Source organism: Camelina sativa, chromosome 14 (assembly GCF_030686135.1).
Source record: "Camelina sativa cultivar CO46 ecotype springtype chromosome 14, ASM3068613v1".
NCBI lineage: Eukaryota > Viridiplantae > Streptophyta > Magnoliopsida > Brassicales > Brassicaceae > Camelina > Camelina sativa.
The window spans coordinates 17,914,736-17,928,960 of NC_141893.1; the positions used below are offsets into that span (position 1 = coordinate 17,914,736).

The window sequence follows — 14,225 nt, forward strand, 5'->3', positions numbered from 1 at the left end:
AAATTTTCGTTATTCAACAGAATCAACAAATATTCAAATGTAGTATCTTTGATTATTATTCTTACTATATTTTTGATATAAAATGTTCATCATATTTTGGATTTATAACCATGTATTTCGTATTCAGATCCGGATAATATGTCCAGCGCTAATTGAGAAAGTGACACGTGATTAATTTAGGCAATGACTTATCAAGTAATTTACAAAATTTTCGTTATTCAACAGAATAAAAAAATGTTGAAATGTAGTATCTTTGATTATTATTCTTACTATATTTTTGATATAAAATGTTTATCATATTTTGGATTTATAACCATGTATTTCGTACGATTGCTATTTATAAACATCGATAGTCATAAATCTAAAATATAATATAAAACAATTTTCCCTTTACTGATATTTAATAGTAAATATAATTCATATATTACCTTTTGAAATAAGATCCCCAGAAAGTTGAAAATCTATAGTAAGATTTTTGTCCATAAATGGTTTTGTTTTGAATTGTTTTATTTTGAAGCTTTCCCTATTAGTTTCATTTATTAATTAAATTTCAAGGCAAGAAAATAAATATTCAAAATGATGACCAAAACAAGAATCTTATATACATTATTTTCCTAAAACATTTTCCCATTAGATTTATATATAAACAACTTTTAACTTTTAAGTTGTTCATATCTTCTAGTTTATTCATATCTCTTGGTATTCTTCTAGCTTTTAGTGGGTAACAAAAAAATGGTTTCTAGCCGTGATGACACTTCGATCGATGAACGGGGAACTACTTCTATGGAAACCAACGACAATCAGGAGAGGAGCAATCACCAACACCACTCCAATCATCAAATCCATAGGCTGGAAGAGTAAGATCTTAATTTAATTTAATTAATTAATATTTATTACTCCATGTGTCTCTCTGATAAATTGATGTGTAGTATTTGTCACACATACAGAGAAAAAATATAATTGATTTATTCTTTACTTTTTCTAATAATTTATTTGTTTTTATTTATAGCCACTCATATATCTATCTGATGATTTATTTTGCTGACATTTTCTCCACTTTTTCACATTTTTAGTATTAAAAGTATTTAAAACATCAATCTTTTAAAGACAAAAAAAACATTTTCTAAAATATCAATCTATGTGAGACAAAAGGAGTATTATTTTACCTGGCCTCTTGAGTCATACATTAATGGTTTAATTAATATATACTTTTGATTGATTTAAGGTACTTTAATGAATGTCCGCATCCAGACGATTTGCAGAGACGTCGGTTGGCGGAAGAGCTGAATTTGAAGCCTAAACAAATCAAGTTTTGGTTTCAAAACAAAAGAACCCAGGTTAAGGTATTCGTCTCACCGATGCATGTTTTGTTTTGTACTATATAGTTTCGTATATATAATACAAAGTGATTTAATTTAATTAAACCTATTAATGGCGATTAACTTTGTCATTGTTATTATGTTGTTGTTGAGATGTTTATATACCACATGAGATTGATTTATGTTTTGTAGATTCAAAATGAAAAAGCAGAGAACGCAGAGCTTAGAATAGATAACCTGAAAATGAAATGTGAAAACGAAGCAATGGAAGAGGCCCTGAAGACTGTGGTTTGCCCTCCATGTGGTGGTCGCCATCCTGGGAGAAAAGAGCAATTACTTTATCTCCAAAATTTGCGTGCAGAGAATGCTTTTCTTGAAATAGAGGTACGTGTTAATGCAAATACTTATCCAACTAAATTAGGATCCGTGCTAAAGTACGGATTGAAATTCCTTTTATTTATATTATAATTTTAGAATAAAATATAATTTATATGATTATTTTTAAAAGTTTTTTGGATAAAACATTATGCAATAAAATCATATGTTAAATATAATGACTTAAAAAAAATACCTATTTTGTAATTTTTATATTGTTAATTTTGTAATTTTATGTATGAGAAATGATTATGTTTGTTGTTTGTTTTTATTTTAATTTTTGAACATGTTTGGTGAAAGTTTTTTAATATGTCCTTTGCATAGGTAAGATTTATTTTCAGTTGCACAATAGATCTCGAAAATCACGATTAAGTGTGATAAATTACCAAAATTGTATTACTTTTTATGCTTAAGAATATATTTTTATGCCTAATAGTAGCACATTAAGATTAATAATATTCTTTGGAATATTCTTAAGTGTATTCATATAGTCCACGGATTGACCAATTAATATATAACTTTTTTTTTGGTAACCAACCTATATTTAATGTATAACCGATTTTGTAATCAACTTATAAAAATTATATAGTCTACAAAAAAGGTTGTGTACTTCCGTTTTATTATATAGGGGGATATAAATTTATTTTGACTAGTATTCATTTTATTTTGGGATATTCTTAAGTGTATTCATAGTCCACGGATTGACCAATTAATATATAACATTTTTTTTGTAACCAACCTATATTTAATGTATAACCTATTTTGTAACCAACTTATAAAAATTATATAGTCTACAAAAAAAAAGTTATGTACTCCCATTTTATTATATAGGAAAATACAAATTTATTTTGACTAGTATTCATTTTAACCAGCTCATCCCATTTTATTATATAGGAAAATACAAATTTATTTTGACTAGTATTCATTTTAACCAGCTCATATATAGTATGACGCTAAATAGAACTTTTAACTTTTTTTTACTGGTGATTTTTTTTTTTGAAAAAATTGTCGAAGTATGTATAGTATTAGTTTTGGCCAGCTCATATAGAACTTTAATTTCTAATGCTAATTAACTTAATTTTCTAGTGATGATTTTTTTTATATCGAATTAATAGTCGAATTATGTATATACATATATAATTCGAACTTTTGAATATGATTATGGGCTTATATGAAAGAGAATATGATCTATTACTTTTCTTCGTTTTTCACTATTACTTTTCTTCGTTTTTCAAATTATACTTGGTACATTTTCTTGCACAAAATAGTTTAGAAAACATGTAATCTTCTTATTGCATCATATAATATCAAATCAAGTATTAAAATTATTTTTGATTTCTCATAACTTATATAATTAAAAAATACTAATGAATTAATTATGTAAAATATATACATTAAATTGAATATTCTGGATGTTAACATTTTTAAGCAAACATTTTTTTTTTCTTTCTTTTATTGATTTTTTTAAGTAACTAAATTATTTGTCATACAACTTTGACATAAATTTTAGAAATTAAACATTTCATTGACTTCCAATATGAAATGTTTATTTTACAGTGACTATACGAGATTATTTTTAACAAAATATTGGCTCGAAAAAAATAAAATCACTAATATTTTTGTTAATAACTTAATATCAGCGTGAAAGACTCTCAAGCTACGTAAGCCAGCACAGAGGTCACTCAATACGTAGCGTTGATGCCTTACCCTATCTCCATGGCCCATCAACCTTCAATAATCGTCCTGCTTCATATGGAACCTCTTACAACCATCTCCCCACACAATCAAGCTTGTTAAGAGGACCATATACTCGTGAAAACATCAACGTCACCCCACAACCTAAGCCGCAAAATTCGGTTCTGTTGCAGCATTTGCAAGCGCTATCTCAACCGGAGAAAACTGTAATGTTTGAAATGGCGGCAAAAGCGGTGGCAGAGGTTATGAGTCTCAGTAAAATGGAAGAATCAGTGTGGATTAAATCGTCTATTGATGGTAGGCTCGTCATTGATCCAGGGAACTATGAGAAAATATCTACTAAGATTAACCATTTTAAGAGCACAAGTGTTCGTCCTGAGTCTTCTAAGGAAGTGGTGGTGGTTCAAATGGATGCAACAAACTTGGTCGACATGTTCTTTGATACAGTGCGTACTTATGCCATTTTATTCGAAGCTAACATCATCAAATGAATTATCAAGTTTCTTCTTACATTTTTCATGAAAAAAACTAAAGTCTTCTTACGTTTTTAATCACAATAAATATATTGCAGGAGAAATGGGCGAGGCTTTTCCCAACAATTGTGAACGAAGCTAAAACGCTTCACGTGTTGGATTCCATCGACCATGGAAGACAAACATTCTCAAAAGTGGTACGAATCTTAAAATAATTAAATTTTTGTTTTAACGTCTAGACTTACTACATCAACATTTGGTGAAACTGGATGATAAATAAAAATAGATATACGAGCAAGAACACATATTGTCGCCCTTAGTGCCACCTAGACAGTTTATAATCCTAAGAAGTTGCCAGCAAGTAGAAGAAGATCTCTGGATGATAGCTGACGTTTCCTGTCATCTCCCAAACGTTGAGTTGGATTTTACGGCTCCGCTTTGCACTAAACGTCCCTCCGGTGTTCTCATACAAGCCTTGCCCCATGGTGGCTCTAAGGTCTCTCTTTCCTCTTTGATACATTTTAAATCGTTTACAACACATAAACTCTTATGTTTTAATTTTAAATTATTTTTTTCTAATTACTTTTTCAATTATTTTTCTCTCGATTTTGTTTTTTTAATTTACCTTTATTAAACCCAAAAAATAACAAAGAATATGGGCAGGTGACGTGGATAGAGCATGTGGAAGTGAATGATAATGTGCGGCCACATAGGCTTTACAAAGATCTCTTATACAGTGGTTTTGGCTACGGAGCTCGACGTTGGACTGTTACTCTTGAGAGGATGTGTGAGAGGCTGTCTCTCTACTCCATGTCTGACTTCCCATCCACTGACCACGCCGGAGGTACTTACACTATTGCTATGTATATATACTTAGTTGCTATGTATATATATCTACTCCATGTCTGACTTCCCAGCCACTGACATAAACAGGATTGATCAGCATTTTTTTTATATACTTAGTTGATTATTCGTACAACAAATAAGTAACTTTCCAAGCCCAAACCAATACTTCTATTAGTATGATATTGTCCGCTTTGGGCCTAGCTGGCAAAGCCCGCACGAATTTCTTATTGGGCTCCTTCCCAAAAGGTCTCATACTAATTAGAGTGGGTCTTGGCTTATATATTAGAAACTTATTTTCTAATCTTCAAATGTGGGACATTGTTTGTATTCCAACAGTTTTATATGTGCCGATCCAATATTGACCACAAGTGCTAGTTAGTTTTTACTGTTTATTAAAAAAAGGGTTTCATTTCTTATTGTAGTAGTGAAAACAATAGAAGGCAGAAGGAGTGTAATGAATTTGGGAGAAAGAATGTTGAAGAACTTTGCATGGATAATGAAAATGTCTGACAAACATGATTTCTCGCAACAGTGTGATACTAATAACAGCGGAGTTAGGATTTCTGTGCGGACAAACATAGAGGCCGGTCAACCGACCGGTCTCATTGTCTGCGCCAGTTCATCTTTATATCTCCCTCTTACTCCTCTCAGAGTGTACGATTTCCTTAGCAACCTGGAGGTTCGTCACCAGGTAAACGGTTTAATCAGTTTTTTTTTTGTTATACGTCGTTATCTTCCACATGATTTTTTTTTCCTTGTTGGGTCATTAACAAGAAATCTAATATTATTTGAATTTTAAAAAGTGGGACGTTCTCTGCCATGGGAATCCAGCGACTGAGGCTGCTCGTTTTGTCACCGGATCCAACCAAAAGAACAACGTGACTTTTCTCAAGGTATATTACTCCTACTATAAACCTTATGATTTTTACAGGATATAAAATTATAAATTGACATTTTTCTTTTAATTCATTATAACTAGAATTCATATAGAGATGTTAATTTTCATTATTTCTAGGCCTTGCATTAACTATGATTATTCTTATACATTATGTAGCCGTCAAGTGGAGGGGAAAATAGTGAGTTGATGATACTACAAGATGGCTTCATAGATGCATTAGGAGGTATGTTTGTCTACGCTCCAGTGGATCTAAACACAGCATACTCAGCCATTTCAGGCCAAGTTGATCCTTCCACCATTCCCGTCCTCCCGTCCGGTTTCATCATCTCCCGTGACAGCCGTCCTTCTGTGGGTGAGCTTGACAGTGAACGGATGACACTCCTCACCGTGGCTTTCCAAATTCTTGTCTCTGGTTCAAGTCAATCTACGAATCTCAACCTGGAAGATTCTGCCACCACGGTCCATATCTTGATTAGCTCCACCGTTCAAAGGGTCAAAGCAATGCTTAACTGCGAATGATGCATGGTCAGTGTGAGTTTGGTTAAGTGACCACTTTCCAAATCTAAACTCTTTGGTATTTTGGTTTTGTTTTTTTTTAACTTGAAATAAGTGAGAAGAGTATTCTCTGTTTGATCCTCTAATTAGGAGAATCGTACTTTTTCGTATTTTTTGTTGGTCGTTATCTTATTACAATAAATTTCTAAAGCAAGGGCCTTAGATAAAACAATGTTTAAGTTGTTGCCTTTTGGCATGTTTAATTTGTTTGTGATATTGTTGTTGGATTGATAAGATGTTATTACTTAATTAATTTATCTTTTTCCTTTTATCTATCACTAGCAGTTGACCCGCGTTACACGCAGAAGTTTCATGAGGTTGTTTTTATTTTCGTTGTTTTGTTAGTTTGATATTTTGTATGTTTTTCCTGTCTTTCCGTGTGGTTATGGTGTTCGTATATCGTTCTTTGTTCTTTTACTGTTTTTTATGGGTATTTTTTTTTCTCAAGTTTGTATTTTGTTTTCTATTTTAGAAATCTAAAATTTATTAAAATCATGATGATCTTTTTTTGTATTCATAAAATATAGAATTTGAAGTTAAGTTTTGTATAGTTATTTTTTTTATCGGTTTAGTCTTTCGTTTTGGTTTATTAATTTAATTTCTCATTTTCTCGTTCCATATTTTTGTAGTTTTTTTAGATGTTGTTGTAGGTAATGTTTTTTGTTTTTTTAAAGAAAATAATTAACCTGTGGTAGTTGTTTTTTTCAAAATACTTTTGTTTTTGGAGTAATGTGTTTGTGGTTTTTGATGTCAAATGTTTTGCCAGTTCACTTACTTACAATTCTGTAATTTTAGTTTGGTTCTTTTTCTGTTAGACATTGGGCCTTAATTTCTTTAATACTTAGAATTCTGTTGGGCCGTTAGGTTGTTATTGGTTTGTCCTTGATGTGGGAATGACTTTCTTCCCTTTCAAAATATGAGGTCGTGTGAATGGGTAGCGGAGAAGTAATTTTCCCGATCTACAGTATTGTTAGAGTTTTGAAACTTGAAAGTATTTCATTAATCCTGCTAATCCTTCTTCATTCAGCCCTTTCAGTGATGAATAATTTACTTCTCTGCGCTTCGCATCCGTACGGGTTAATTGGCTCTTCTCTGCTGATTTTGTTCAAGTTAAGTGTTTGTTGGTCTTCAAATCTGGCGTTTATTGATTTTGTTTTTTCGGTTTCATTTCAGAATTAATTTGAGAATTGTATTGCCGATTTTTGTTTTAATTTTGTTTCGTTTGGTCTCCAGAGTCTGTTGCGATTGGATGTGAATTGTGTGTTGTTAAATTAATGAATAGAATTTCTAACTTATTTATTTGTGTTTTGTTGTTTACGTTATTAAATTTTATTTTCTTATGTTTGTTTTGTTTGTTTGGCAAGTGATTCCTGAGAGAGGTGGGCAGGATAGAAAGATTCAGTGAAGTATTTCTCACTTAGCCATGGTTGGTTTTGTTTTCCATCTGCAACATGTGATTATTTAAACATATTTGAAGATCACTGATGTGAAACTTGACACAAGCTTTAACATATTAAGATGAGCATATTAGAGTTTACTTCTCTTGAATTTTGTTTTGTCTTTTACTTTTATGCATTTCGTTTCCCGCTTCTTGCTTCCTTCACCACTCACTCTTTCTTTCAGGTCGGGTTTGTAAGATACTACGTAATCTCCATGAGCAGGTGATGTTATTGATAGAACAACATATATAGGATGTACAATCGTATCCTAACTACCATAGAGGAGATATACGCGAGATATACAAAAGTGAAGATATGGATAACGACGTATCTATTCTAACACTCCCCCGCAGTCAGAGCGGGAGGAAGACGGACACTCAGACTGGAGCGAAAGTCGAGGAACAACGGTGACGGTAACCCCTTTGTGAAGATATCGGCATATTGATAGGCAGATGGGACATGAAGAACACGAACCTGTCCAAGAGCAACATGTTCCCTAACGAAGTGAATGTCAATTTCAATATGTTTGGTGCGTTGATGGAGCTCAAGGAGAAGGTTGCGTAGCCAAGACGTCTCGACAACAACATTGGCGACACCGCGATATTCGGCCTCCGCACTAGACCGGGAAGCAGTTTGTTGGCGTTTAGCCGACCATGATATCAAGTTGTCGCCAAGAAACACACAGTAACCGGATGTGGACCGACGAGTGTCAGAGCAGTCAGCCCAATCGGTGTCAGAGTATGCAACAAGACGATTAACAGAGGAGCGATATAGTTGGAGGCCATGAGTCAGGGTGCCCTTGAGGTACCGTAAGATGCGCTTCAAGGCATTGAAATATGCTTTGCGAGGATCGTGCATGTGGAGACACACTTGTTGAACGGCATAAGCGATGTCAGGCCGAGTGAAAGTGAGGTACTGGAGAGCACCCGCGAGGCTACGATATAAGGTGGGGTCAGAAACTGGAGGACCAGCATCCGTAGGTAGCTTAGGATTAGTATCGACAGGAGTTAGACAGGAGGTGCAGTTGGACATGGAGGCACGAGCGAGTATCTCAGTCGCATATTGCCGTTGATGCAAGAACAAGCCGGAGCTATTTCGTGTAACGGCAATCCCAAGAAAGAAGTGAAGCTGCCCAAGATCTGTCATCTCAAATTCATGGCTGAGAGAAGTGATTATGGAGTGAAGGAGACGAGTGGAGGAAGCCTTAAGAATAATGTCATCAACATATAGCAAGAGATAAGCCAATTCATTATTGTGAGAGTAGACGAAGAGTGACTGATCACATTTTCTTTGCGTGAAACAAATCTTCTTAGCATATGTAGAGAACCGGTGGTACCAGGCACGCGGAGCCTGCTTGAGTCCGTAGAGAGACTTGCGTAACAAGCAAACATGGTTCGGCTTTGTTTGATCAACGAAACCAGGCGGTTGATGCATGTACACATTCTCTTCAAGGTCGCCATTAAGAAAAGCATTCTTTACGTCTAGTTGATGCAGGGGCCAGTTCTTGGAGACGGAAACGCTAAGGACAACACGAATCGTTGCGGGCTTGACCACGGGGCTGAAGGTTTCATCACAGTCCACACCAACCTATTGAGACCGACCATTTGCAACGAGACGAGCTTTGTAGCGAGTCAGATTGCCATTCACATCATACTTGTGTCTGAAAAGCCATAAACAACGAACAATGTTAGTAGCGACTGGTCGTGGAACAAGGTCCCACGTCCTAGCCTTAATCTGAGCCCTATACTCCAAGGTCATGGCCGGGTTCCAATTTGGATCTCTAGCAGCCTGTACATGGGAAAATGGGAGAGGAGAGATCATCGAAACATTAAGGTTCAGCCGATGTATGGGCTTAGTGATACCCGCTTTGCCTCGAGTGACCATGGGATGTGAAGGGGATTGGTTATTTGGCTGCACATTTGGCTGCAGAGGTGGCAACGGAGGAGTAACCGGGTTGTTTGGTGGTAAATTTGGGTGAGGAGATGGAAAAACGAGGGGCCTTGGAATTGGAGGAAGTGGTGAGGGAGTTGATGTTGTGGTTGGCTTAGGAACTGTTTGTTGTATGGCAGAGTATGGGAAAACATTTTCGTCAAACGTGACATGTCGAGAGAAAATTATTTTGCGAGTGTGAAGATCAAGACATCGATAGCCACGGTGATCATATGGATACCCAAGGAAGACACAAGGTGTAGAGCGAGGAGCGAGTTTGTTGGTCGTGACAGGAAGAAGATTAGGAAAACAGAGACAGCCGAAGACTCGAAGATGTGAGTAAGAGACTGGTTTGTGGAACAAGCGAGAGTATGGAATCTCATTGTTAATGGAAGAAGACGGGACAATGTTTAGCAGATATACAGCCGTATGAAGAGCCTCGACCCAGAACTGTGATGGTAATGATGCGTGGACTAGTAACGGACGGAGTATGTTGTTGATGGTGCGTATCATCCATTCTGCCTTGCCGTTTTGCTGAGAGGTGTGGGGACAGGATAGACGGAGGACGGTACCTTCAGCGGCCAAGTAGTCCAGCATGGCTCAATTGGTGAATTCGCCGCCATTGTCGCATTGAAGAGCCTTGACAGAGCGGCTGAATTGAGTCTTGACATACGCTGTGAAGTGAAGATATCTGCTAAACACATCACTCTTTCGTTTTAACGGATATACCCAAACAAATTGTGAAAAGTGATCAAGAAAGAGAAAATAATATTTTATTCCACTAGGACTCAAAAATGGGAGATGTCCATAAATCAGAGTGAACAATGTCAAACGGAGAAGAAACAATAGAGATAGAAGAAACAAATGGCAATCGTGTATGTTTGCCAAGTTGACAAGCATGACACAAAGTAGAGAGATTGCCGGTATTATTAGAGATGGAAGGAGACGATGATGCTAAACGACAGAGAGAATTGTTATTCAAGTGACCCAAACGGTTGTGCCAAACAGCGCCAGTCGAGAGAGCAAGAGGCAAAGCATGACAGTCAGGTAATGTCACTGAATACAGAGGACCAGGACTGTTACACTGGAGCAGCGGAGTTTGAGTTGGAAGATCCTTAACAGAGAAGCCAAAAGGGTCAAATTCAACGGTGCAATTGTTATCCGTAACGAATCGGCGAACAGAAATTAAGTTTTTGATCATAGAAGTACAAACAAGAACATTGTTTAAAGAGAGAGGACGAGAAGAAGAGGGAATACTCCCATTACCCATCGTAGTGACTGGTGCAAGAGAACCATTAGCAACCTTGATCAGAAGAAGAGAACCCAAATTAAAGATAGGACGGAGAGTACCTTGTTGTTGTGTAACGTGGGTGGTTGCACCAGAGTCCATGACCCATGCAGGATCATATGGGTCCTGCAAACTCATGGTGTTGAAAGCGTGAGCGAGTGCAGTCGGGATCTGTTCACCGGAGAGGGTAGGAGACACCGACTGAGCAAGATGCATTTCACAATGGTTGCGGGAAGGTGGTCCGAGGAGACTGTCAGAACGATGATGGTGAGTTTGTTGTTGTTGCGGATGTGCCACATAGGACAGTCCATGGTAGTAACTTGGATGAGGAGGAAGGTGCGGTGGGTAGCCATAGGGAAATGAATAAGTGTTGCCGTACGGCCAGGACGATGGTGGAGGCGGTGTATTGTTCCAGGAGTTTGTGTTATTGTTGTTGTAGCGGCCACCACGGTTGTGGTTGTTGTTGTTGTAGCGTTCACCGCGTCCTCTGCCTCGACCGCCACGGCTATTGGTGTTCCGTTGAGGCGGATCAGAAGACGTGACAAGCACGTCAGGAACAGAGGCGGGAGTTGGGCGGATCGTCTTCTTGAGGCGTTCTTCCTCCATAATCAGCATGGAACGAGCAATGGAGAAGGAGGGAAAGGGGGTCTTGTGCTTGATGACGTTGATGATGGAATCAAACTTGTTAGTAAGCCCATTAAGCATATGCATAACAAGATTTTTCTTAGACACCGGCGAGTCCACATTAGCAAGGAGATCAGAGAGTGACTTAAGCTTCTTGCAGTACTCATGAATGGTGAGATCACCAACTGAGAGATTTCTCAACTCGTTGTCAAGTTGCAATGCCCGAGCCTCTTTGTTGTCACGAAAGAGGTTTTCAATGGCCAGCCAAAGATCACGTGCAATACACTTGGTTTTGAGGACTGTGTCAAGAATAGATTCGAAGATGGTGCCGTATATCCACATCTTGACAAGACCATCGTGTTCTGTCCACGAAACACGATCAGATGACGTCGGGGCTGAGGTTCCATCAAGGTGACCGAGGATGCCAAAAGTGAGACAGTGAGTCTCAAAGAGCTCTCTCCAAGTGTCGTAGTTGAGCTTGTCCATGTCGAGGACAATCGAGACGTAGGCACGGATCTGGAAAATGCCGAAAGGCTTGACATTCTTTGAATGAGACTTGGTAGCCATGAGGATAGAGACAAGAGGAAAAGAAGGTGAAGAAGGAGGAGAACAAGAGAGATTAAAGAAGAAGAAGAATGAAAAGAGAGCGGAGAGCAGGATCGATAAGCGGCGCAAAAACCTAAGAAAGTTAGCAAGTTTTTGGTCGCAAATCTGATACCATGTAAGATACTATGTAATCTCCGTGAGGAGGTGATGTTATTGATAGAACAATATATATATGATGTACAATAGTATCCTAACTACCATAGAGGAGATATACGCAAGAGATATACATAAGTGAAGATATGGATAACGACGTATCTATTCTAACAGGGTTTTATATTTTTCAGGAATCCTTACTTTGTGAAATGTTTCGCAATGCCGAAGACTGCAGCTGGAAGGTTATCTTACACAATAACATACACGTTTCAGTGTTATGAATGCGTGGGTGGTTGTAATAAGAGCATGAGCGTAATAATAAAGTGGATCTTAGTTATAGAATTTGGAAAATGCACATGTGGGTTCGTTCATCAATGGATACATGTTCAATCTTCTGTATACCATCATATGGTTGACCAAATATGGAATATTCGATCTTCAAACTTGGTCAAATAACAGTTCAGAAATCTTCTCCTCTTTTCAGGAAGATCGAACTTGTTTTGTAATTAACATGTCTTTAAATACATTGTAATCTTGATTGTAAAGACTTAGACAAATACAAAGACTTTCAATGGTTATATAGAGTTGAGACCTTTAGCCTGTTTGATAGTCCAATTTTGGGTACGTGTAGACAAAGATTTTAGGAATATGAAAATTAAATGGATTAAAAAGAGAGCCGGTTATTACATTTCTACAAAGGCCCTTGTTGTCACAAACTCCCCATCAAAATTTAGTCCCTGATGTAGCATTAAGTTAAAGTTCACCGGGAGAGAAATGATTGGTAAGTGTGTTGACAGATCATAATATTTGAGTAGACCATGCACATAGTATTGACTACACATAATCAAGAATAGGTAGAATATGACCTCCGATTCTCTGAATATCTTGGGGTTGATATTGGTGGGTAAATTATACAACTCCCTCCATCTTTCTCGCTATAAATAACCTCAAGCGTGGTCGCGTGTTTGTTCGTCAAATGCGCTAACTCGAACTTTTTCACCGCTGCTTCTCACTGCAGCAGTAGTATTGAAACATGTGGTGATGTAATATGGGTAAGTCATGGGGGAGGGAGAGTGTATGTTTAATTAAACAACTCTACACTGACGTGGTTTGCTAAGAACTCAAACCTTTCAAGATGTATAATGACTAACATCCTCTCCAACGTTTGTGTGACTCCATTATGATACACATGTGTTGAACAAACTTGGCCCATGTGAAGAGAAGGTTAGTTTTTGAAAGTATAAAAATATCGGAACTGTTCAATATATTAGAAGTTCCAATAAGAAGACGTACCCGAGAGTTTGGAATTTGTATTTCCAAGAGAGAGTAATTGTTTATAGAGATATAGAAATCAGTGAGTTTAAAATGTGGGTTGCTTCTTGTGACTTCAAGACCAGATATAATGTAGATTTCCCCATGGCCTCCATCGATCAAAGATCTCTCAAAATTTGGAAGGTGGAGAACGTTAATCGACCCCTGCATCATAGTAGTCTACAACACACAGTACTATTAAAATAGGAGGAATAGGTGATTGAGAGTCAAACATGAGGAGCATGAGAAGAGCATGCAAGGTTGACAGATCATAATATTTGAGAAGACCATGCACATAGTATTGACTACACATAATCAAGAATAGGTAGAATATGCATGGTAAGTGTGTTGCAAGGTTGACAGATCATAATATTTGAGTAGACCATGCACATAGTATTGACTACACATAATCAAGAATAGGTAGAATATGACCTCCGATTCTCTGAATATCTTGGGGTTGATATTGGTGGGTAAATTATACAACTCCCTCCATCTTTCTCGCTATAAATAACCTCAAGCGTGGTCGCGTGTTTGTTCGTCAAATGCGCTAACTCAAAATTTTCACCACTACTTCTCATTGCAGCAGTAGTATTGAAACATGTGGTGATGTAATATGGGTAAGTCATGGGGGAGGGAGAGTGTATGTTTAATTAAACAACTCTACACTGACGTGGTTTGCTAAGAACTCAAACCTTTCAAAATGTATAATGACTAACATCCTCTCCAACGTTTGTGTGACTCTATTATGATACACATGTGTTGAACAAACTTGGC

The 14,225-nt window shown here is 36.9% G+C and overlaps 1 protein-coding gene across 2 annotated transcripts; it reads left to right on the plus strand.

Moving 5' to 3' along the window:
• The first annotated feature begins 667 nt into the window (after window positions 1-667).
• LOC104742017 (homeobox-leucine zipper protein HDG10-like) lies at window positions 668-12,722 on the plus strand. 2 transcript variants are annotated; one of them, XR_015579513.1, is made up of 12 exons: window positions 668-857; window positions 1,226-1,343; window positions 1,512-1,703; window positions 3,335-3,835; window positions 3,961-4,059; window positions 4,149-4,358; window positions 4,526-4,706; window positions 5,131-5,399; window positions 5,512-5,601; window positions 5,763-6,131; window positions 7,189-7,587; window positions 12,332-12,722. XR_015579513.1 is itself a non-coding variant. In XM_019235553.2 (10 exons), the coding sequence occupies exons 1-10, from the start codon at window positions 733-735 to the stop codon at window positions 6,123-6,125; spliced, it is 2,148 nt and encodes a 715-aa protein (XP_019091098.2). In that variant the 5' UTR covers window positions 668-732; the 3' UTR covers window positions 6,126-6,432. The 2 variants fall into 2 exon arrangements, 1 of the variants encoding a protein (XP_019091098.2); XM_019235553.2 differs by lacking the exons at window positions 7,189-7,587; window positions 12,332-12,722 and having other exon boundaries at window positions 5,763-6,432.
• The last annotated feature ends 1,503 nt before the right edge of the window (window positions 12,723-14,225 follow it).

Coding starts and splice junctions, on each gene's coding strand:
- LOC104742017 (XM_019235553.2), top strand. CDS start 733: ATGGTTTCTAGCCGTGATGACACTTCGATCGATGAACGGGGAACTACT. Junction 4,359..4,525: donor TGCCCCATGGTGGCTCTAAG/GTCTCTCTTTCC, acceptor GAATATGGGCAG/GTGACGTGGATAGAGCATGT. Junction 5,400..5,511: donor ACCTGGAGGTTCGTCACCAG/GTAAACGGTTTA, acceptor AATTTTAAAAAG/TGGGACGTTCTCTGCCATGG.